At 39.8% G+C, this 21,584-nt stretch overlaps 1 protein-coding gene across 3 annotated transcripts in view; it reads right to left on the bottom strand.

Moving 5' to 3' along the window:
• The window catches only part of CEBPZ (CCAAT enhancer binding protein zeta), a 27,449-nt gene extending 5,865 nt beyond the window's left edge, over positions 1-21,584 (bottom strand). For all 3 annotated transcript variants that reach the window (XM_032805163.2, XM_032805165.2, XM_032805166.2), the window contains exons 1-12: positions 21,350-21,584; positions 19,204-20,720; positions 17,506-17,737; positions 15,527-15,701; positions 15,180-15,268; positions 14,513-14,566; positions 10,330-10,432; positions 10,153-10,221; positions 4,634-4,700; positions 2,940-3,034; positions 1,734-1,794; positions 431-639 (exon numbers count right to left, since the gene is read on the bottom strand). In XM_032805163.2, the coding sequence (XP_032661054.1) occupies positions 431-639; positions 1,734-1,794; positions 2,940-3,034; positions 4,634-4,700; positions 10,153-10,221; positions 10,330-10,432; positions 14,513-14,566; positions 15,180-15,268; positions 15,527-15,701; positions 17,506-17,737; positions 19,204-20,720; positions 21,350-21,487 (2,809 nt within the window). In that variant the 5' untranslated portion in view covers positions 21,488-21,584. The remainder of the gene's footprint in view (positions 1-430; positions 640-1,733; positions 1,795-2,939; positions 3,035-4,633; positions 4,701-10,152; positions 10,222-10,329; positions 10,433-14,512; positions 14,567-15,179; positions 15,269-15,526; positions 15,702-17,505; positions 17,738-19,203; positions 20,721-21,349) is intronic.

Raw genomic sequence — 21,584 nt, 5'->3', positions numbered from 1 at the left:
TATTATTTTTCCTTCGTGCTGCATAATGGTCACTGTATAAGTTATTTGTGTAAAGACCTGTTTGTTCATTTGGTTTTTGGAGGTTTTTTGTTTTATTTTAAGTGTGCAGAGAATAGTGTATCTAGGTTTGTGAAGTATTTAAGACCAAGTTTTCAAAGATGTGTGCTTAAAATTAGGCACCTAATTCTATATTTAGACTCCTAAATAAGAGTGGCCTCTTTTTCAGAGATGATAAATACCGCAACTCACTGCCTTCAATGGGAGCTTCTTGGACAAAGAGTGACTTCAGTGGAAGCTGATGGTATCTCAGCATCTCTGAAAGCCAGGTCTCTGATTTAGGTCTCTATACATGGATTTAAACACGTAATCTATGCAACCAAATTTTAAAAAGTATTTTATGCTTCAGTGTTGGTAATGAATGTTACCTTACCTGGACTGTTGTCATCCTCTGATACATCCATAAATGTACCTCCCTCTTCATCAATGTCATCTTTAAACTCTTCATCCATACTTCCCAGGGAGACTACTTCATCATCCATCTCACTGAATTCATCTTCATCATCAGAATCTTCCAAGTCATCACTGCATTCCTCATCTCTTTTGCTTTTCTTACCACCCTTGGGCTTGTTTTTTATATTACTAAAATACACAATAATACTCAGCGCTTCCAGCCTCATTAGATATCTACAGATAACACCCACCTATTTCAAAGCGCTATACTAGGAAGTTAAGAATCATTACAAAGAATTTTAAAAGTAACCCATGGCATAATCAGTTGGCACTCACAGAATATTAAAAATACATCAAACTGAATTTAACACAAGGAATGCTGCTAAAAATCCACCCAATTTAAAAGGTCTGAAAAGAATCCTGTGATTAAGGTACTCTTTTGACAGCAGCTAGATGTGTTGTTACATGTTCTAATGGTCCCAGTTCATTTTCAGAAATCCTTGTTGAGCTGCTTTCAAAGACACTCCCAGAAGCCTTAGCAGGCCTATTAAATGGAAAACTGAGAATCTGACCTAGTATAGGACTTTAATGGAATAAAGGTGGGGAACTGACCCATCCTGAAACAAGATTGTGTGGGGGGTGGGGGGGATTTGGTGAGGTGAGTGGTGGGGCAAAGACGTGGTAATGAAGAAGAGTTTGAGAGGGAACATGATCTGGATCAAAGTTTTTCATGGTTTACTACAAATTTAAGCTATAACTTCCCCCTCTCCTCCCAAAAGAAATTTCCATTTCTTTAGTGAATTTTAAAAAGTACATTTCAAATAAAATTGCATATTCAATCATTAATGGAGCCAATGAGTTACTGGGAATTAAGTTATTCAACTCTGGACTTCTACCATGGGATCAGAATCCCAGTTTTTAGATTTCATACATCATGTATCATTCCAATTTATGATTACACTCACTAGCATTATCCGACCATGAAACCGGAGACCGTGAAAACCAAGAAGATACAAACTTGCTTGCTGGATCATTCTATGATATAAATAAATTAAGTGCCCAGCCTCATGCTTTCTGGGCCAAGTTGCAAGTGCCATAGCATCAGCATGCTCAACCCAGGGGGAGGTGGGAGAGAGAGACGCAGCGTACAACAGTGACGCCTTGTGCAAAATGATACTGAGCAGGGTTGACTTTCTTTAAAAAGTTCCATCTAGCCGTGTCGAGTAAAAACCTGTAGGAGTGGCACTGAATTGGTACAGAAGGAGCAGAATCAAGAATCTTACCCAGCAAAATCAATGTCATCCTGGCTAACAGTATCAAAGTAACTGTCACCTTCAAATGAGTCTGAAAGAAAGACATGGGGAATTTTCTTTGTTATTGCAACACTAAGTGAAGCAAAATATTTTGAAGTTATTTAATAGACTGAATGGTCATCCATTTTCTCAAGCATACATTGTTTACATTTATTGACTCATCAAGGAAGAATCCCAGTAGATTTTACTTCTACGGAAAACTAGCCAATTAACTTACATACCATTTAACTAACACACACACACACACCCAAGTCATAAGGCATTTCATAATGCAAAAACAATAGCATAGTAAAAGTTTTGAAAGATAATTCCTTTGCACTGGAGAAACAGCTTTTGTTTAAAGAGTTATCTTAAAATTCATTTTATCTATTTTCTGGCTAGTGTGCAGAGAAATATACATAAATCCTTCCCCCACCTCAGCGTCACATGAGAAAACAGTCCCCTATGATTCATACTCTTATCTTGTGACACTCATAACCAAGGTGTGCAGAATACAGGGAATACTGCAGGGATTGCACATTCGACTCTGGATTAAGAGCATCCACCACAATCCATCACAGAGAAGCAAAACAACCTTGGACTTTAAAGGCCACTGTCATTGATGGAATTTAGGAATCTAGATCTAAACAAGGGAAGACACCAATTAAGAACAATGACGTGTCAAAAAACAAAAACTATGACACCTTTCTCTCAAGGAACTGAAGTCCTCTTCCTATAAATCCTTGACTGAAGATAGGCTGGCAAAGAAAAGTTAACAAGGGTGCCTTGGATCCATGCCTCAAAACTCTCGAAGCAAATGGCCTAACATTAGAGGCAGACTGTTCATTAAAAAGACCAATGATAAAACACAAAAGGGATCAACAAAAAAAGTTACAGATACTGTGTTATAATTAGGACTAAATTCTCAAAATGTTGGCCTAAGTTGCACAAGCAAAATATGAAGCTGCAAATTAAAGTTGCATCATGCACAGACAATCTTAAAGTCTAGAGCAGAAACTTACACCAAGTTCAAAAGAAAGAGCAGTCATGCAGCCATTGGCAGAGATGCATAATCACATTACACAGATTCCTCACTATAGACAACTGAATAAAGTAAAAAAATAGTCCACCAAGGAACAGCCTGTGCAGACTACTAAGTGCTAAGGTGCTTTACTGCTATGAAAAATACAGCCTTACCCAGTATTCTTTCAAATTCATCATCATCTACATCTTCCACGCTTTCTTCCTCCACTGGACGTTTTCGTTTCTCTTTATCAAGCTTTTTATAAAATCTGAAATATTTAAAAAGTTCTCTGCAATCACACACTACATTACTGATGTGTTCCTAGGACACAATGATTTTAATAAAACCACAACATGGATTACATGCATTGTATATGAAGTCTGCCAGCTATCAATTAAGTATCAGTTAATGGTTTCAAATATGGATCACAATTCAAAGATGTATAGTTCGTTTATTTTTCAAATTTTTAAAAAGGTGTAAAATGGTGAAGTGATGTAAGATTTAAAGCAGTGAAAATGCCTGGATTGTGGTTTCAGAAGCTTCTTTGATCACTGTGAATTTAAAAAATGACAGGAACAATACACATATGATGTGTGTGATTAAATTAACATTGTCAACTTGAAATCCAGTTGATTGGGAAAAAAAGGTTTAAAAGTAGTTTCAGGTACTATGCTTTCCCCCTGATTTCATATGCCAGTTTTTTTGGCTTTAGTCTCAGTTACCTCAGTTATCTATTTTTAAAAACATTTTCCTCTCCTTTATTGCAACATGAAAAATCCACACAAATAAGAGGGAAAAGTGACTAGATATGGGGAGAAAACATGAATTTTACTACACAAAGCATTAGCAAAAGTGCATATAGTAAACTGAAGAAATAAACATTCTCTAATCTTAAAGTTATAATAATTTTAGGTGTTACTTGTAACAATAATTAATATTTTTTTCCAGGCAGAAGTGTGATTTTTAAGTTGGTGTCTCTAATATCAGGGTCCCATCTATGAAAAGCTTCTGATGTCACTGAAACTTGCGCACACTTTTGCACTGACATGAAAATGGTTTGGAATAGTGATTTATCAAGAGAATGCAACGGACCTCCCATAGTTGTGTTAACAGGAGCATTCCATTTGCTACTATTTAAAATTAAAATTAAACCACAAAAGCCAAATTCAGAGTGAATATCAATAAAGAGATACTGCCAAGTTCAGCTCAAATTTCGGGTTTAAGAAAAACAAATGTTTGCAAAAGCTGAGACCACTAGAAAAGATTCTATGAATTAAGAAAAAAATCCAATGAAAAGTTGTTTTTTTTAACAAATCATTTCTCATACAATGTTTGTAATTCAAACACTAACATTGTGAGCATATGATAACCTGAAAATAAAACACCATAAATAGAGGAAAAATGGTGAAAAACACAGAAAGTACACAAATACCATAAACAGCTACCAGTTAGATATTTTTTTATTGTTCCATTTTAATAAATCAAGTTATCAGTAACATATATTTTAAAATAGGCTCAATCAACTTCTTGTGCCTAGGTATTACAGCACACAGGTTATTCGTGATCAACCAGTGCTTGCGACTCCATGCTATTAAGTCAACTAAGTGATGTTAGTAGCAGACTGTAATTTTGAATGGCTTTCCTTATAATTTTAAGATTATGTTATTACTGCCTTCTAAAATATTTTTCACAACTTTCAATATTGCACACTGAGCAAGGAAAGAGCCATCATTTCATTACATAAATCACTTGAGCTAATCCAAATCCTCACAAATGTCAGGACAAATTGACAAATTCTAATTCTTTTTCTAAAGAGTTATATTTCAGAAACAAAGCTTGTTAAGAGTATTCATAAATATTTAGTTACCTGTGGAAAAACACTTCATCCACTGGGATTTTACTTTCATCTTGGGCAAGGAATTCTTTACTGTTGACTGAAAAAACAACAGACCTGGCTTTATGCTTTGCTTCACTAAAGGGTCAAGATTTTATAGCAAGCTGATTATCATTATATAACATTTATGTTTTGTTATGAAAACACTACAGTAAAATTGTTCCCAAACTAAATTTCTGATACATGGTGTATCTCCTCAATTTCTTAAAATAAGAACTTCACTATATTTACTATTTAAAATGGTAAAATGTGGGCTAACATTCCACCCTACCACAATTCACAGGCATTAGCCCTAACCATCCCCTGGATCCTCCTCATTTCTATATGTTAATTAGGGTTAGTAACAACCTAGTATGGGTGTATGTAAAATAAAGTTTGGAGATGGGATAGATTTGGGGAACCTGTAACCTCCACACTTCTCCCACCACACAAATAAGTCCTTCTCACACTCCTCCTATGACCAAAAGCCCTTCAGCAGCTGGCCAAAAAGGAGTGACTGGAGCAGGATCTAGCATCTCACCACTTCTAAAGTCCAGCACTAATGATGGTGGGGAAAAAAGGATAAGCATCTGCAAATACTCAACAGGCACCAAAGCCCCCTCCACCAGAGATGGCAAAAAGATCTTGTGACGGGATTAGGAAGGAGACCAATGGTGACAAGCACCTCACTTCCTCCTGCCACACAACCCTTACCCCAAAAAAACATTCAAAAGAGCCATGTCCCATTTCACTGCATGCAGAAAACTGCCTGCTCCCTCTGGTAGAGAGAAATGTCACAGCATCTTAAGCCATATCATGGCCTCAGTAGTGAAGTCAAGCGAGATGACTGTTTCAGATAAAAGCAGGTGATGGAAATGGATTTCTGACAATCAAGTTACAAGGGAAAACAATGTACAGTGGAACACTAGTAAATTAACTGCTCACAAATACATAGTTTTCAATTTGCTAGGGTGGCCTGATAGCAATTTTTATTAGCTGGATTCCTGCATGGGAGCACTGGTTTCCAGAGGGCTAAATCACAACGGCTTTTCACTCTAAATCCTCTACACCTCAATTTAGGTTGGTAAAATAGCTATCACAAATGTGACGCCCTGATATATTTAGTAAAAATGTGCTATACAAAATAAGGATTTCTAAAGTGCATAAACTGACTAATTCCATGTTTTCAAAATGCTCAGTCTGCTCCTTGATTAATGCAATAAATGAACCATCCATTTGAATGAATTCTAGGTAAAAGTTCCTGATTGTGTGTTCATACTGCCACAGAAACCTTGTGCCATTAAAGACACATGGACTACTCTATATACAAGTAGTCCTCAACTGATATACAGCCCACAATGTGTTACCTGGGCCACAGGGGCCGGATGGCAGGGCAGCAGCCGCCCCACCCCCGAACAACCCACTGCGCGGCTGTCCCGGACCTCATAAGGCTGGGCGGTTTCCCAACCCCCACCATGTGTGGTGGGCCAGCTGCCCAGGGCCTCAACCCTGCAGGGACCACCAGGAGCCCGGCTGGACCTCTCCACACCATGTAGCTGGGAACCTAGGCACACGGCTGGCCTTTAGCACACAGCTGAGCTGGGCCATAGCTGTGTACTAATTCGCAAGTGGAGAACCACTGCTATATACTAACATGACATAGTATTGGCTACAGCACCTCAAAGAGAACAGAACTAGAGGCATAAGTAAGAGCCAAAAAGAGTTACAAAAATCCTTCAGCAGAAGTCATGGCAACTATCTTCAGCAGCAAAGGGAGAGACTATTTGTTTATTGGGGGGGAGGGGAGAAGTTTTAGCTCTAGTCCAAGGATTTCGTTCTTTGTTGTTGCACATTAAATTAACTACAAAGAGGATGTGAAGATTAACTACTATAATCCCTTTCCCTCCTCCTTCCATTACTATCCATTCCTGCTGCCAAACCCTGCTCTTAAACATTGGAAGGAGCAGGGCCAGACAAAAACTGGCCTATTTCTGAAAGAATCCTACCAACATAATGTGGACAAAGATGCCTACTAATCCTAACAATAGTTGCAGATTAGGAATTTTACATAGTAATCAATACTCTTATGGACAGATCTTAATGCGATTAAAATCATTATATAATCCGTTCAAGGAGGTTTAAATCACCTGTCCTATTTAAGTCACTTATGCAGAATAAATGTGGTTATATGATAACTTGGGAACAGGAATATGAATTGAAACTAGAGATCCAGCACAAACTTATATAATATTTTACACACCGTTAAGTGTTTAAAATCTCATTTCATTTTAAACAGTTAATTATTAGAATGTTGTAACTAAAACAAATATTTGTAAAGGAAGAAATTTAGTTAAGCTTCTGCAAACAACCTTAACTCTGACCCTATATCCCAACCCCATCTTCCTGTTGGGAATACACGAGTATGCTGTTGCACCATTAGCAGTTCTGAAATTATTTTAATAATTCACATCACTAACAAGTGAATTTGTAACAATATTCTAAACAAGCCTCAGTAATTGTGGCCCTACCTTACCCATCTTACATAAACTGGATCTAAAGCACACATCAGAGCAGTTTCTGAAGGGCAAGGTATTAGAGCCAAGTGAGGAGCACAGATGAGGTAGATACAGAATAGAAGGGGTGAATGAAGCAAGTAGGGTTCTCTAGAATGGTGGATGACAGCAAGTGCTTTTGTACCACACATAGATAAGCAGCAAGACACTTGTGTATCTTGCTCTGAATGGTCAAGTGAACTGGAGGACATTTCTTGAAACAGTATATAGAGGAATGTTGTCAGCCGTGGAAAAATAGATAAGGTTACTCTTGAGGGAACTCTGTGCCAAAAAAAAAAAAAAAAAAATCTGCGCACAATATTTTAACGTTCTGCAAATTTGTCAATAAATAAATGTGGCTCCAACATGGCAGTGGGAAGCACAGGCCACTGGCTGCACAGAGGTGGGAGATCAGCCTGCAACTTCCCTTCCCCACCCCTGCCCAGGCCACAGACTTGGCGGTGAGGCTGCACCTTACCCTGACACAGCACAAGGGCTGGCCTGCCCCAGAAACACCCCAGAGCCTTGCCCCTCTGCACCATGCACACTAGGTGTGGGCTCAGCCCGGCAGGATCCAAGTGTGAAGGGGCTTAGTGTGGAGAGATCCAGGTGTGGGGTGAGAGGGTTCTGTGTGGGGCAATTTGGATGCAGGCGGCTCAGTGGGGGGATCTGGAAGCAGACAGGCTTGTTGTGGGGGGTTCTGAGTGAGGGTGCAATGAAACTCTGCAGGGAAGGTCCAGGTGAAGGTCATTAGGGCTCGGCAGGGTCTGGGTATGTGGGGATGGGGCTAAGCAAGGGGGGTCTGGTAGTGGCCATTTCAGCAGGAGGAAGAGAGTCTAGATGCATGGGGGTTGGGTGAATGGGTTAGCAGCTCCCGTACAATGACTGATCCCCCCCACAGCTGAGGAATGATGGAGGCAGGATGTGAGAGGGGAGTGCAGAACCAGGGGAGGTTTCTGGAGGTGGGTCTGACCCAGCCCCAGGCGCTCCATGCAGGGGAAGTACGCTCCTCCCCCAGCCCAACTGGGACTAGCAGCTGAGCCTGGCACAGGGTAGGAGCCACCGGCCAGGTGCGTGTAGGCGGGGAGTCTTAGTACATGAGACTCCATGGGGAGGAGGGGATGTGTGTCTGTGGGAAATCCAGATGTACAGCGATCAGGGAATGGGTCTGACATGGCATCGTCCCCAGCCCCGCTTCCACAGTGATTTACCTCTCCGCCAGCTGCTTCAGGTGCCCATAACAATGCACCCACGCTGCTGGGGAGGGGCATGTGACTGCTCTTGCGGCTTCCCTTTGCTTCCCCATCAGAAAGGCATTTTTCTGCAAGGAAGCAAAGAAATCTGCAGCAGACATTAATTCTGCACATATCCAGTGGTGCATAATTCCCTCAGGAGTAAAAGGTGAGGAGTAAAGGAGTTTCTGGTGGGTAGGTACAGGTGCTGATATAAAGGTCACCCAGATGGCTGTTAATTGTAGAACTGAGTTTCCTGACTTTCAAATTTTATTTCTTTATTTTAATATGAATATGATAGTCAAATAATTTAAATATACATATATTTTACAATGGCACAATTTTAGCTTAAGCTTTTTGTCTCGGAAGTTCTTTTTTTAAATATCCAACACACCAATATGTCAACATAGTTTTATTTTCATGAGCCCCTTAAACCCTCATGAATTCAGCTGTCAGAGCTTACAAATACTGCAAGATGTGTGGGAAATAAAAGGAAGAGTGGGAGGAAATACATTCTGGCAGTGGAAGAGGAGAATGTGGAAAAAGATGCATGGGATCTGTCAGTAACTGCAGTACACTTGCTGGAAAATGAATGGGAAAGAAAAGGAGGGTGAAGCAGGATCTCTGATATACCCTACTCCCCTGCAAGGTCATGACTAGCTACAGAGACGCTCACCTCCTTTCCAATCTTTCTCCCCCCTTGCTTTTTAATTCCTCTACCCCCATTTTCCTTCCACATTCATGTGCCTTTCAGGGCCTCAGGTGCAACTGGCTTTTCTCTTAGGGAAACTGGAAATCAAAGAAATCCAGAATATGCCTTTAATACGCCACTGTTGGCAGTTACTGCACCCATCATTCAATAAGCATGGCTGGACGTCCCAAGTTACCTTAGCGACGCATGGCTGGCAGGGATGTTTGTCACAACAGCCAATTAGTCTGCTATTTTCCATCCTTTTCATGAGCTATGTGACTATTTTTCTCCCCAGAGCCTCTTATTGGAGCAGAATCTCATAAAACAAATGAGAAAGTTTTGTCCAGCACATGAAAACTACAAAAATAACTCCATTTGCTATATTCCTGTAGGGTCTCTCAGGGCATCATGGACAGCAAGGTCTGCTGTTTCAGTAGTTCTGCCCCTTCCTTTGCTAGTGTGCATTTCTCTTTATGATGGCTAACCAGAGAGCAACAGCTCACTGATTGCCTGAGGAAAAGAAACTACTTCACTATAAAGAAACTGACAGTGAATGAACTACATGCATAAAGAAAAGATTTAAAAAACACTAAAAAGGTGCATCACGAAATGTGTTGAACCAAGCCATGTGCAGAAGCAAAGGCTACAGGATTTTCTTAATCATTAACAGATACAGAAAATGATAGCTGAGACAGTTATGACCATTTTGCCTCTATCAGACAGGTGTGCACACCCTGATGTTAAGGTGGCTTACCAATCCTGAATTTTGAACTGTGAACATTCCATACATATTTATGTGTAAGAAGCTTGGACTGAAGAGCAAGGATCACATATCACTTGCTTTCCTCTGGAGAACAATTTTCTTTTTGTTATTATTTTCTTGATGAAACAGGAATAATGTTCACCGCATGGGGTACAGATATGTATATTGAAGGCAACAACTACACACAAAAGCCATTTATCACCTTATGTACACCACCGTGAACATTATTATTCCTTAGCCACTGCAATATGTCAATTGGAAATGTTTCCACTTACCAGCAAGACTACGCACATCATTCATTAACTGTTTCTTCTTTGGCTGCATTACCACACTGCTGGTGTTCTCTGTGGTAGAACATAAATCAATCAAATGTAACAATGTGTTGTTTCACATTACCACTACATATATCGACAATAAAGATCATGTCCTTTAATGTATAGAAAGATTCCCACCTTTGCCTTTATGAAGTTTGGGATTTCGGTACACAAAGCGATCCAAAAATCTCATTAGTGTGAAATCCTGTAGAGGGTCACCTGCATATTGAATGTAATCACCCTGGAAGAAACAAAGCCCAAAAACCATCAAGGTCTTAATTTCAAACTACACAAGAAATGAACTCAAATTACATAAAGCTCTAGCATCAAACTTGAACACTAAACAAAAAGAATACAATATTCAACTAAGTTAGAGGATATCTAATTATGTGAACCTGTAAGTTACTATATTTCTTTTCAGATTTTCAAATTCTGTGGTTTATTTTTCTTCTTAGCACTAGGACACCTTCACCAGCTCTTGACCACTGCAACAGTTCAATGATACCTTCTCATAGCCTCGCTATGGGTTTACTGCATAAACTTTGAAGCGCTTGATCAGTTACAAACTTTAAAGTCCTTTAAATAAGAAGGTGCATATATCATAGTAAACTACAGTCTATGCCCAGCACTAGTTATCTATCATAGAGTCAAAACAAAATCTCTGAATTAAAAAGTGTATTTTTAAAAAACATTGTATGTATTCACTTTGGCACAGTATCAAACAGCATAATGCCATAGAACGCATTTGTTCTGACTACATTGTCATTTTGTGAAAAGCACTCAAAACAAAAAGAACATTACAATTATCCAAGTATTTATTTATATGAACACTTCTCACCTCTTCTACCGTTAGTATTTATGACATGCATCTATTTGGCATCCATCATCATCCTGTATGTCTTAGATTAATACAAAACCAGTTCCCACGTATTGGGAGCTAATCCTTTATAATCTCTTTATAACCACAACTTTAAAAGAAGAGAGACTCAGAGGACATTGTCAGGAGACTAAGTGAGAGAGAAAACTGGAAAAGCCTGGAGAAGGGATCTTTGCTCTTATTCAGAATATGCAGGGGTGGCAAGTAGACAAATATGCCTAAAAAGGCCCTTTGACAAAAATCCTTCTCAAAAAATAAGTCAAGATGTGAGAGCAGTTACGGTACTATGTAAATAGCTCTGTACTTTCAATTAACGTAACTTTCCTTCTGTCCCTGCCAGCAGGTATATGGAATCTTGGGAGCAATTACCACACAGGTGGGGTGCCAATTAATTTCTTTATTAAAGGAAACAGGAAGTGGTGGGAATTTAACAATAAAATATGAAGTGATGGGGGTGTATAGGATGTTTACAATAGACAATGATGGGGGGGTTCTTATTGAACAGTGTAGGGAGTTCTAACAGTGGGGTACAGTAAGTGGGGTTCAGCACAATGGGATACAGTACAGTCAATAAGCAACTTAACTTTATATAGGAACAATTTTAGATACAGTGTGAAATGCAAAATCGTACCCAAGAAATGCAAATAAATGTCTTTATATAAAATGGTTAAAACTAGATAGAAATGTATTAGTGTTGTGGCTTATATACAATGTAAACTTAATGGTTTTGTTATAATAAGTTATCAGCAATATGGGTGAATAGTGAAATTAGATCAATGTAGAAAATTACTGTGAATTTTGTGAGCGGTGATTAGAAGAGTGTATCTAAAAGGATGGGTTAAGGAACGGGGTGGGGGGGAGTGATGATTAGTGACTGATGGAGGAGAGTGACGGATGGAGCAGCGAGACACTTTGAAGCCCTGCAGGTAAGACAGGGCTGAGAGAGGTTTATAGGCACACGGGGGGGAGATATAGCGGGGGAAAACAGAAAGTTATACAGGGGGAAACAGCAGGGTTTGGGAGTTGGGGAGCAAGGATTGTACAGAGAGAACGGAGGCAACGGGGGGGGGATTGGAGTGGGGAAAACAGACAAGCTATACAGAGGGGAAGCAAGCAAAACTTATTATTTAACAACACTAGGCAAAACACAATTCAATTCTAGCAAAATATACAAGCAACTATAGCGGAGCACAGAAGCAAACTATAACAAGGCAGGTGACTTACAAGCCTACAATATCTATAGGGACAACAAAGAACAAGGCAGGTGAACGTTACAAGCTTATAATCTTAACAACTATAACGTATTAAACTAAAACAAAAACTATGGTGCACCTTATGTATGGGAAGTTACAGAGGGCAAGTGGTATGTGCCAGGGATGTGCTGCAGCAGTGGACAGTGCAAGCAGCGAAGCCGAGGCAACAGCCCAGGAGCAGAGCTTAGCAGCGGCACAAACTTATTTTTGAGCAGAAAGTGCCGCGAGTATTAGGAGGTTTAAACCAGACCAGGTTAGCTTGGTCTGTGTGTAGGGAGAAAGAGCAGCATAAAATAATAAATAAAAGTTAGAGATTTCAGAGAGGAATTTACACCCAAAAGGAAGCAGCAGAGGTAAAGCAGCAAACATAGAGGTCAAGTCGGTCCATAATAGGAGAATCTTCAGGCAGCACTATCGTCTTCGTGGGGGGGAGGGGGTTAAAACGGTAGCTGCAAAAATAAAAGAGAGAGGGAAAGGACCCCAGAACCTGGTGATAGACAGGAGCAATGCAGGAATCCCCCTTTCTGAATCTTAGTTTTGAAAATGTTGTTTTTTAAAGGCAAAACTCAGACAGCAGTTTCGCAGTATTTTGATGGCTCTCTTGATACAGGGAGGAGAGGAGGCAAGGAACACTGTAGGTGAGCACAGACACATGTCTCGACAGAGTATGATGTGTAGGTGATCAAAGATGAAGGCTATGATCACCAAGATCTTAAAAAACACATAGGACTTGCAGCTCATAGACAATTGCCTACTACATTGAGAGGTTTTACACAGGTGAATATGCAGGACATACCATTTGACAGGGAGTGGTCCACTTAGACAATGGGCTCGCTTTGAGAGGGCAGTGGCCTGGTAACAACTTAACAGCCACGGAAGGGGGGCCACAGAGGAGAACAAATGGAGTATGGGAAGTGTAGAAACAAAATGGATAGGGGATAGCTTAAAGACCTTCGAGTAAACAAACTTTAGCCTGAAGGTTAGTTCTGAAGGATTCATAATAAGAGAATTATAGCATATTCAATTAGGAATTGAAGCTGAGTTTAGAGAAGTGGGATTTTTATAGTATGAGCACATGGAAGCATCTTTTTAAAAGAAGTGCACATTGACTTTCAAGAAATTAAAGTAAGATTCCTCAATTACAATACAACAGATAGATAGGGTGGCCTTTCAGAAGTGGTGTGCCAGTCATTCATTTATCCTACCATTAAGGTTTCGCGTGCAGTAAACAATTTAATGTTTTTAGAAGGCTTTTTATAAGTCTGTATATAAAACTAAAACGATGCTGTTAAGTATACGATAAGGTTTTTAAAACGTTTACGAAGCATCATTTAAAATTAAAATAAAATGTAGAGCCCTCATTGGACTGGTGGCCAGGACCCAGGCAGTGTGAGTGCCACTGAAAATCAGCTCATGTGCCACCTTCAGCACATGTGCCATAGGTTGCCTACCCCTGAGATAGATCATTTTGCAATCAAAATGCTATGCAAGGACTGGCTGGAAGAGGCCCCTAATCCTTGAAGTCTATATACCAGAACCAAGCACATTAAACATCTTGCAAATTTACAAAGCTCTCTTATTCTTTGAGGAAACAGATTCCATTAAGAGATTTACATACATTTAGGCAACAAAAGAAGAGCAATGAATCCCATATAGCAGAAAAAGGCACCATGACATTTTGAAAAAAGTAAATTCATCCTCCTTCTGCACCCAAATCCAAGAAAACCCAATAGATAAATCAGTGGGATGAGACACCTATCAATCTGCATAAAGTTCATCGAACAAATGTCAGTGCAAAAAGTGGAGGATATGTTGCCAGGTCTGTGAAACCTCAACTGGCCATGCCCACTGTGTGTGGAAATGTGATCTTATGAAGAAAAAGCCATTCATATTGGCTCCTCCTAAGCATTTTCTCATTGAGGTTAAACATTTAAATCCATAAAAACACTCTTTCTGACCTTTTATTTTAACCATGTAGTTCATGATGTCGCAGAATTCCTAGCTATATTTGCAGAGTTCAAGTGCTGTTACAACCCAGAAATCAGGTAGCCCCAGTACAAAGTTTAGATCTAGTAAACCACAGACTGTTGGAGCACTAGTTATTCCATTAAGTTTTATACTTGTGATTCACCAGTCTTTGTAATACCAATACAAAATGAAATTTCACACTATGGAATGGTAAATTACTTACCTCTAAGATAGTTTTTGCAAAAAGAGCCACAGATGGATGAAAGTGTTCAGAAAGCTAAAAGATAAAAACATTTGTATATTTCTGCTTAAAAGATGTGTGCAGTCAGAAAACAAAAGCCTGTCCCATTTGACTACTGCTACAGCAACATTATACATGATGTCTTAGCAGAATCTCGGAATGTCCCCATTGTAAGAATCTAGAATTTTGTTCAGCTACTTGCTACACAAATTATAGACACTTTGAATTAAACAAAGTCTGATTTGTGTTACCCGAGAACAGCTGAACAATTTATTACAAAATAAAGATTAAAGCTTGTTATAACTATTTGTACTACAACCTTATTCAGTACAAAAAACTATGGAAATGTAAGAGCATGGAAAAGATCTGTTGCTATCATTCTAATCTCTATCTAAATGTTGCAATTCCACATACCCTGTATAATTATTGACATGACATGTAATCTATGCAAGTTAAATATGAATAAGTGATATCATTTTAATCCAATATTACTCCCATCTGATTAAAATTTCACAAAATTCAGTAACTGTTAAGAGTGAGTTTGAGCAAAGATAAGTCTATAGTCCATGATATTAAAGCCAAATTGTTTTCTCGCTTAACTGGGTTTTAGCATAAAAAACAATTAAACAAAGTCATAAGGACACTTTACCTTTTTTAATTCCCAAAGACTTGTGCTGTCAGCACCGCAGAATAATGGATTTCGGTGCAATGGATCATAGCAACTTGAATTCTTTCCACCTGAAGCAAGCACAAAAGCTTTAAGTTTCTTCAAACATACATGCGTACATAAACTTAAGGGAACATAACTTATATTCAAAACAAATTATAGAAGAGAACTTCTATTTGAAGGTTGACTCCTTTGGATCAGACTAATTTAGAGATTCTTTAAAAGTAATGTTTTAATTTATTCTTTCATTTTTCCACTAAGAGTTCTGATCAATGTACCAGAAGATAACAGTATTGCTGAATATGACTTAGATTTTCTAGTTAATTTACCACCCATGTTCTGATGATGCACCCAGGAGGCTGCTGAATTTGTATCATCTTCTTTGACAGAACTTTCCATCATGCTCTTTCTTTCTGCTGCCATTTCTTTGTCTGCATCTGTGAACTTTTCCTCATCCTCTTCAGCTTCTTCCAGGTCATGAAAATGTTCTTCTTCTTCAGACTCCTAAGTAAAACACTCTTTCATGACTTGTTTCATTTCTACATAGTAGTAATAATAGGTTATGAATTCAGTTTGACAAGACTACATAATTGTGTTAAAGGTAACCTACAAAAATATAAACAAAGTGATCTTGCTGTTGTAGATATTTAAGTTATTGGGTGCTTTGGAGGAATTACTGGGTGAAATACTATAACCTGCATTATGCATCAGGTCAGATTAGACAATCATAATGGTATTTTTTGGCCTTCAAAATCTATTAATATTTCAAACAGTGATAAGAGGGACACTTGGCATGTCAGTGTACGTATAACTTACTTGAAACATAGTACCACTGACTCTTAACACCATGGGCCTAGGAAAACATCCCCACTGTTAAATGTCTTCTCCCTGACCTGCTCTCTACTAGTCTTGAAAACAGTTTGGCTGCTGGAGACAAAACAATTTCCAACACCATTATACTAAGCACTCTATATTCCACTAGTAACTAGGGCACTTTCTGTAATGGTATTGGAAAATGGATTGGCCCCTTTCGACACTAGCAGCCAGAGGGGTGAATCAGGGAAATCTGTTGATGAAAATTATGACCATCAGCAGGTCACTTTCCTAGTATAAGCAGACTCAAGGGAAATCTCTAAATATACACTACTAAGCTAGTAATTTCATAACCATCAGAGAATCCCACAGGATCATGGGGCCAGCTTAATGCTGGGGGCACAAACGGGAGAAAAGGCAAAATAACATCACATAATAAAAACCAACAGGACTTAGTGGCACCATTCCTCCAATCTCTAGTGCAGAAGAGAACAGGTTCCATGATCCGGTAGGCTTTTGTGGTGGTTGCAAATCACCAGTCTTACAAAGTTCAGGGATTCTATTCAAAGCATACCGTTGTTTTACATTATTTTGTCAAAATATGTGCGGATCAGCTTTGAAGTAATTCCATAGCAAACCGTAATTCACTGAGAACTTTAATTATTACCCAAGTACTATGAAATATGCTTGCCTAACCTATTCTAAGATGTGGATAAAAGAATTGTGAAGGCTAAATGGTTGACGCGGTGATCAAACCATGTCAGTTATTTCTTGTCAAAATATTGATGCTGGAACATTACTAAATATAAGTTATAGTGCTTTACAAAATAATGACAAAATACCTGCCTTCAACAGCTTACAAGTAAAAAGCATGATCTATAATCAATAGCAAGATTCCTACTGACTTCAAAGGAAGCAGAATTGGGCCCTAAGTTAGACAAGACAAATACACGTCAAGGAAAAATTGTTCAGGAAATGTAAAGATGTAGAAAGATTACTGGGACGGAGAATAAAGTAGGAAATATTCCTGGAAAAAGTAAATTTCAAGGAGGAGAGAAGGCACATGGAAGGTGATTCCAGGCACAACTGAAGGGGAAAAGCTGAATCAAGCAACAAAGGTGAAGCCAAGAGGACTGGGAGGAAGAAATATGTGAAACACAAAAAAATGTTTATTTAGATAATCCTCTTGGGCATAAGTGAGGCCCCCTGATCCTGACTGGAACCTCTGGGCCTGGCTAGAATACAAATCTGTTCTGTTTTTTGCCACATATAAAATTGTTTGAGCATATTAAGGAAAACACCAGATGAGAAATCAACTATTACTAGTTACTCCTAGTGAGAAGTTCACAGATACATTTAATAAAGCCAAAGGGACCAGAATCACTTGTCAAGAAAAACAGATCTGGGAAAAAAACCCAAAGGTTTTAGTGTTATCAAAGCTAGTAAATGGAGACCCAACACGATATTACAGAAGTTGTTAAAAGTCACACTATACCACATGATCCTGTAGTTGAACTCGTAATCCTGGTTTTATTTTCAGAATCTCAGATACAAGATACAGGGCTCCACAAATGAATGGTGGCATGTGTCCACAGGTGACTTGAAGTAATCTTTTCACAAAGGCCTTCACCCGCCGCAACACAACATCTGCCTTCACGGACTTGTAAACAAGATTAAGAAACATGGACTGCTTTGAACATGCTGCTAACCCTGGATCCAGCAGTTTCCTGTGGAAAACAGAGATAAATAGAAGCAAATGTTGCTGATAATCCTATTTATTATAGCGTTGTTACCATTAGTATTAACATTTACCTTTTAATATTACATAGTGGTATCTGAATGAGTAGTTAGTTCTTATTCACTGTATTATTTTCCTGTACAGTAGAATACTGAATTGTTAATGACGACAACTGTTGGGACATGTATACACAATATTTAACATGAAAAACATATTTCTGAACCGTCAGGTGACAGAGAAACAACCTGTGTGTAAGAAAAGGCTGGACATGTCTCAATAGAAAGCAAAACTTCATGATCAGGTTTTAAAATGTCAAAAAGAATAGGTTAAATTGATCTATGTAATCTCCTCATACTTTCCAAGAACAGAAACAACTATTTTAAAAAGTGGAAAGAAAAGGATCAGCCCACTGGAGCACTCCACAGTCAGGCCAACCACCTGGTGCCAGTCAGAATTCCACTGTCTTATTCTTCAGGTCAGCTAGGGCTGGAAAGCACTGCAGAAGCAGCATGTTTTGCACAAAGAGGAACAAAGGGGAATATGAGTGCCTTGGATTAATCAGTGACTTTGCTTGGCCAGTTAAGAAGTGACAGTTTTGAAGGGAATTCCTAACAGTCAGCAGCAAAAAGGATGGTTTTAAAATGCAGAGCCTCTAGCATAGTCTAACTCAGTGGCTCTCAGCCTTTCCAGACTACTGTAGCCCTTTCAGGAGTCTGATTTATCTTGCATACCCCGAGTTTCACCTCACTTAAAAACTACTTGCTTACAAAATCAGACATAAAAATACAAAAGTGTCACAACATACTGTTACTGAAAAATTGCTTACTTTCTCATTTTTACCATGTAATTCTAAAATAAATCAATTGTAATATAGTATTTACTTACATTTCAGTGTATAGTATATAGAGCAGTATAAACAAGTCATTGTATGAAATTTTAGTTTGTACTGACTTCACCAGTGCTTTTTACGTAGCCTATTGTAACACTGGGCACATATCTAGATAAGTGAATGCACCCCATGGAAGACCTCTGTGTACTCTCCTGGTTGAGAACCAGTCCGATGGATTCTCAACCTCTTGCCGCCCCCCACAAAAGTATGGATACAAGAGTTTAGACAAACCGTTATCAAAACAAAAATTAGACAGCTAGAATACTGGTTACAGAAGAAGATGACTATCAAGAAGTTTCAAACTTTAAGTATGGGGTTAAAACATGCAACTGGAAAACAATGCATGACCAATGGGTTAAGTTTAAATGTTCTGTTTTGATGACCTGTGTGAATGTCATGTCACTGTCATTTCTTTACTCTTTACAACGTGCATTATAGGAAGGAGGGACACATGGGTAAGCATTTAATAACAAATATCAGAAATTTTAGCACAACAAGATTGGAAACTGATCGGAGAAGCCATTAATGACAAAATCACCGAGTCAGAGAATTTATCAATCACTTACTTGTACAATGCTGCGTAATATCTATCTGATACAGTCTGATGAGAGTCCATTACTTGGAAAAGCAACATCAGGGCCTGCACACTGGTGCTGAAGTTCACAAGATGTACCACCTTAAACAAAGTGTTCATCTGCTCTTTCACTTTCTCATCGCCAATCTGAGCATAAGGGTAAGCTCTGTTCACCCCAGTCAGAAGAGCACTAAGCATTTTGGATTCAACTTCTTTTTTCTTGATGCAACTCCGAAAAAAGCAAAAATATAGAGTTATCAGTTTGTTAGCCAGATCATTTTCCTCATGGCTGAGGACTATCTGATTTAAAAAACAAACTGCATAATATTGAGCTTTTGGGCTAATGTTTGATCGGTAGAGAAGCCTCTCCACTTCATTACACACTACTCCTTTCATGTTTGGATGTTTATGAAGTAAGGTCTCCAGAAGATAAGAGGCTTTGGTGGCTATTTTGTTTTGAGGATCTCCCAGTTTATTTACCAGCTGCACAAGAAGAGCCTTCTCCTCTTCTGGCTTGTTACAGAGAAGCTCATAAGCAACTGCAAGGGCTCGAGCCTTAGTTGCCACCAAAGCATCATGAGTCAGTGTTTCTAATACCTGCACAAATTCTGCCACCAAGTGTTTCAGCTGATGCTCAAAATACCATAATATCAATCGCCTATCCCTTGAATCTCTGTTGCCACTTGAAAGCTTCTCCAGTTTGTTGAAAGGGTGTTGAGAGAAAGTGTGGAGTTTACGATTGTCTGGTAAGAGATCTGACAAGAGAAGCTCCTTGAAAGTATCCAAAGCCATTAGGCTCTGACGCCTGCTGCCCTTCTTTTTGATAAGGTTCACCAAGGTCTCAATAAATTGGAGAGCATGGACAGACCCATCTTGGATAAGAAGGGTCATGGCTGCCATTCTGTCAGCTAGCGTACCTGATGACACAACATTGTTCATCCAAGCTGAGGACGCCCCCTTCTGAAGTTTTGTCTTACTCTTATACAGGTCTGTCTCCTGCTGATACAGTCTTTGGGCCAAGGCTTTATACTTTGATACGAACACCTGATTTTGTTGCTCAGAAGAGAATTCATTGGTGTACTCTAGATCATACCATTTGCCCCCTGGTTTGATCAGCAGTACTTGCCTAGCATGAAATTCAAACACCTCTTCTTGTTTCTCTTTCTTTACCACTGGCACTGTAGGAATGTGCTCTTCATTACGCTGAGCTGGCTTCTTCTTCCCGTCTTTGCCATTATTTATCTGTGCTTTTCCTTTGACTTGATTTTCTTTCTTTCCTTCTAGGGAAGGGGCACTGGTAGCCTTTTTATTAATTTTCTCTTTCTTTGCTGGCTTGTCCTTTTTTTCCTTCTCCTCTACCACCATGATTTTTTTTGCATATTTGCACACACCTAGTGACTGGATAAATTCTTCTAGTTCACCTTGCCCCAGGTCATCAATTGCTCCTTGTTTACCACCATCCACTAGGTCCTCTGTCTCATCCAGAGCAGCCAGCATGATATAATCTTGCTGCATGAAGCAAAAGCACACACACACACACACACAAAATCAAATATTTATAAAAGCAAACAGTGACATTAACAGGCACCATACAAATATCGTACAGGGAGACAGATAGCTCAGTGGTTTGAGCATTGGCCTGCTAAACCCAGGGTTGTGAATTCAATTCTTGAGGGGACCACTTATAGATCTGGGGCAAAATCAGTGCTAGTATATCTCCATTTTTTTTATTACAGAAGGAAAAACACTCATGGTGGGTGCCCAGGAGGCTGTGGTTTTCCTTCATGGGCCAGTCTGGGGATTCAGAGAGTGGAACAGTGATGGCACAGGACATGCGCGTGCCACGGGACCACGGGCAAGAAGAGAGGCTCTGGCTGGGAACTGCTACGGGCCCCATAGCGGCTGCCCGCCAGCCATTTATAAACAACCCGCTTCTCCGGCCAGGTAAGGATCAGTGCGGGGGGGACTGTCACCGGCCTGCGGGCTCCCTGCCGGCTGCGCCTCCCCGCACCCTCTAACGCCTCCGGCCCGAGCCAGCCCTCGCGCCGGCCGGCACCTCTCCACGCGCCATCTCAGGGCCCCACGTGCTCACGCGCGTGCCAACAGCGCGCTGCCGTCCCTCCCCGACGCCTTCTCACCTTGGTGCCCCCGAGGCGCAGCACCTCCTCCAGCGTGAAGCCAGATTCGGCTCCATCCTCCTCATCAGTCTCGTCCAGCTCCCTCAGACCGGCCGGCCCCGCCATCACTGCGCTGCAGGCCGCTGCCACACCGAGCATGCGCTCCAGCTACTTCCGGACAGAGCCCTTGGGAGGTGGCAAGTCCGGCAAGTTAGCTGGAGAGTGAAAGAGGTTCCGGTGTCTGAGAAGGGAGAAA

This window comes from Chelonoidis abingdonii, chromosome 3, assembly GCF_003597395.2.
Source record: "Chelonoidis abingdonii isolate Lonesome George chromosome 3, CheloAbing_2.0, whole genome shotgun sequence".
Classification (NCBI taxonomy): Eukaryota; Metazoa; Chordata; order Testudines; family Testudinidae; genus Chelonoidis; species Chelonoidis abingdonii.
Note: the sequence above shows the minus strand (reverse complement) of the source record. Positions and strands in the feature narration are given on the sequence as shown.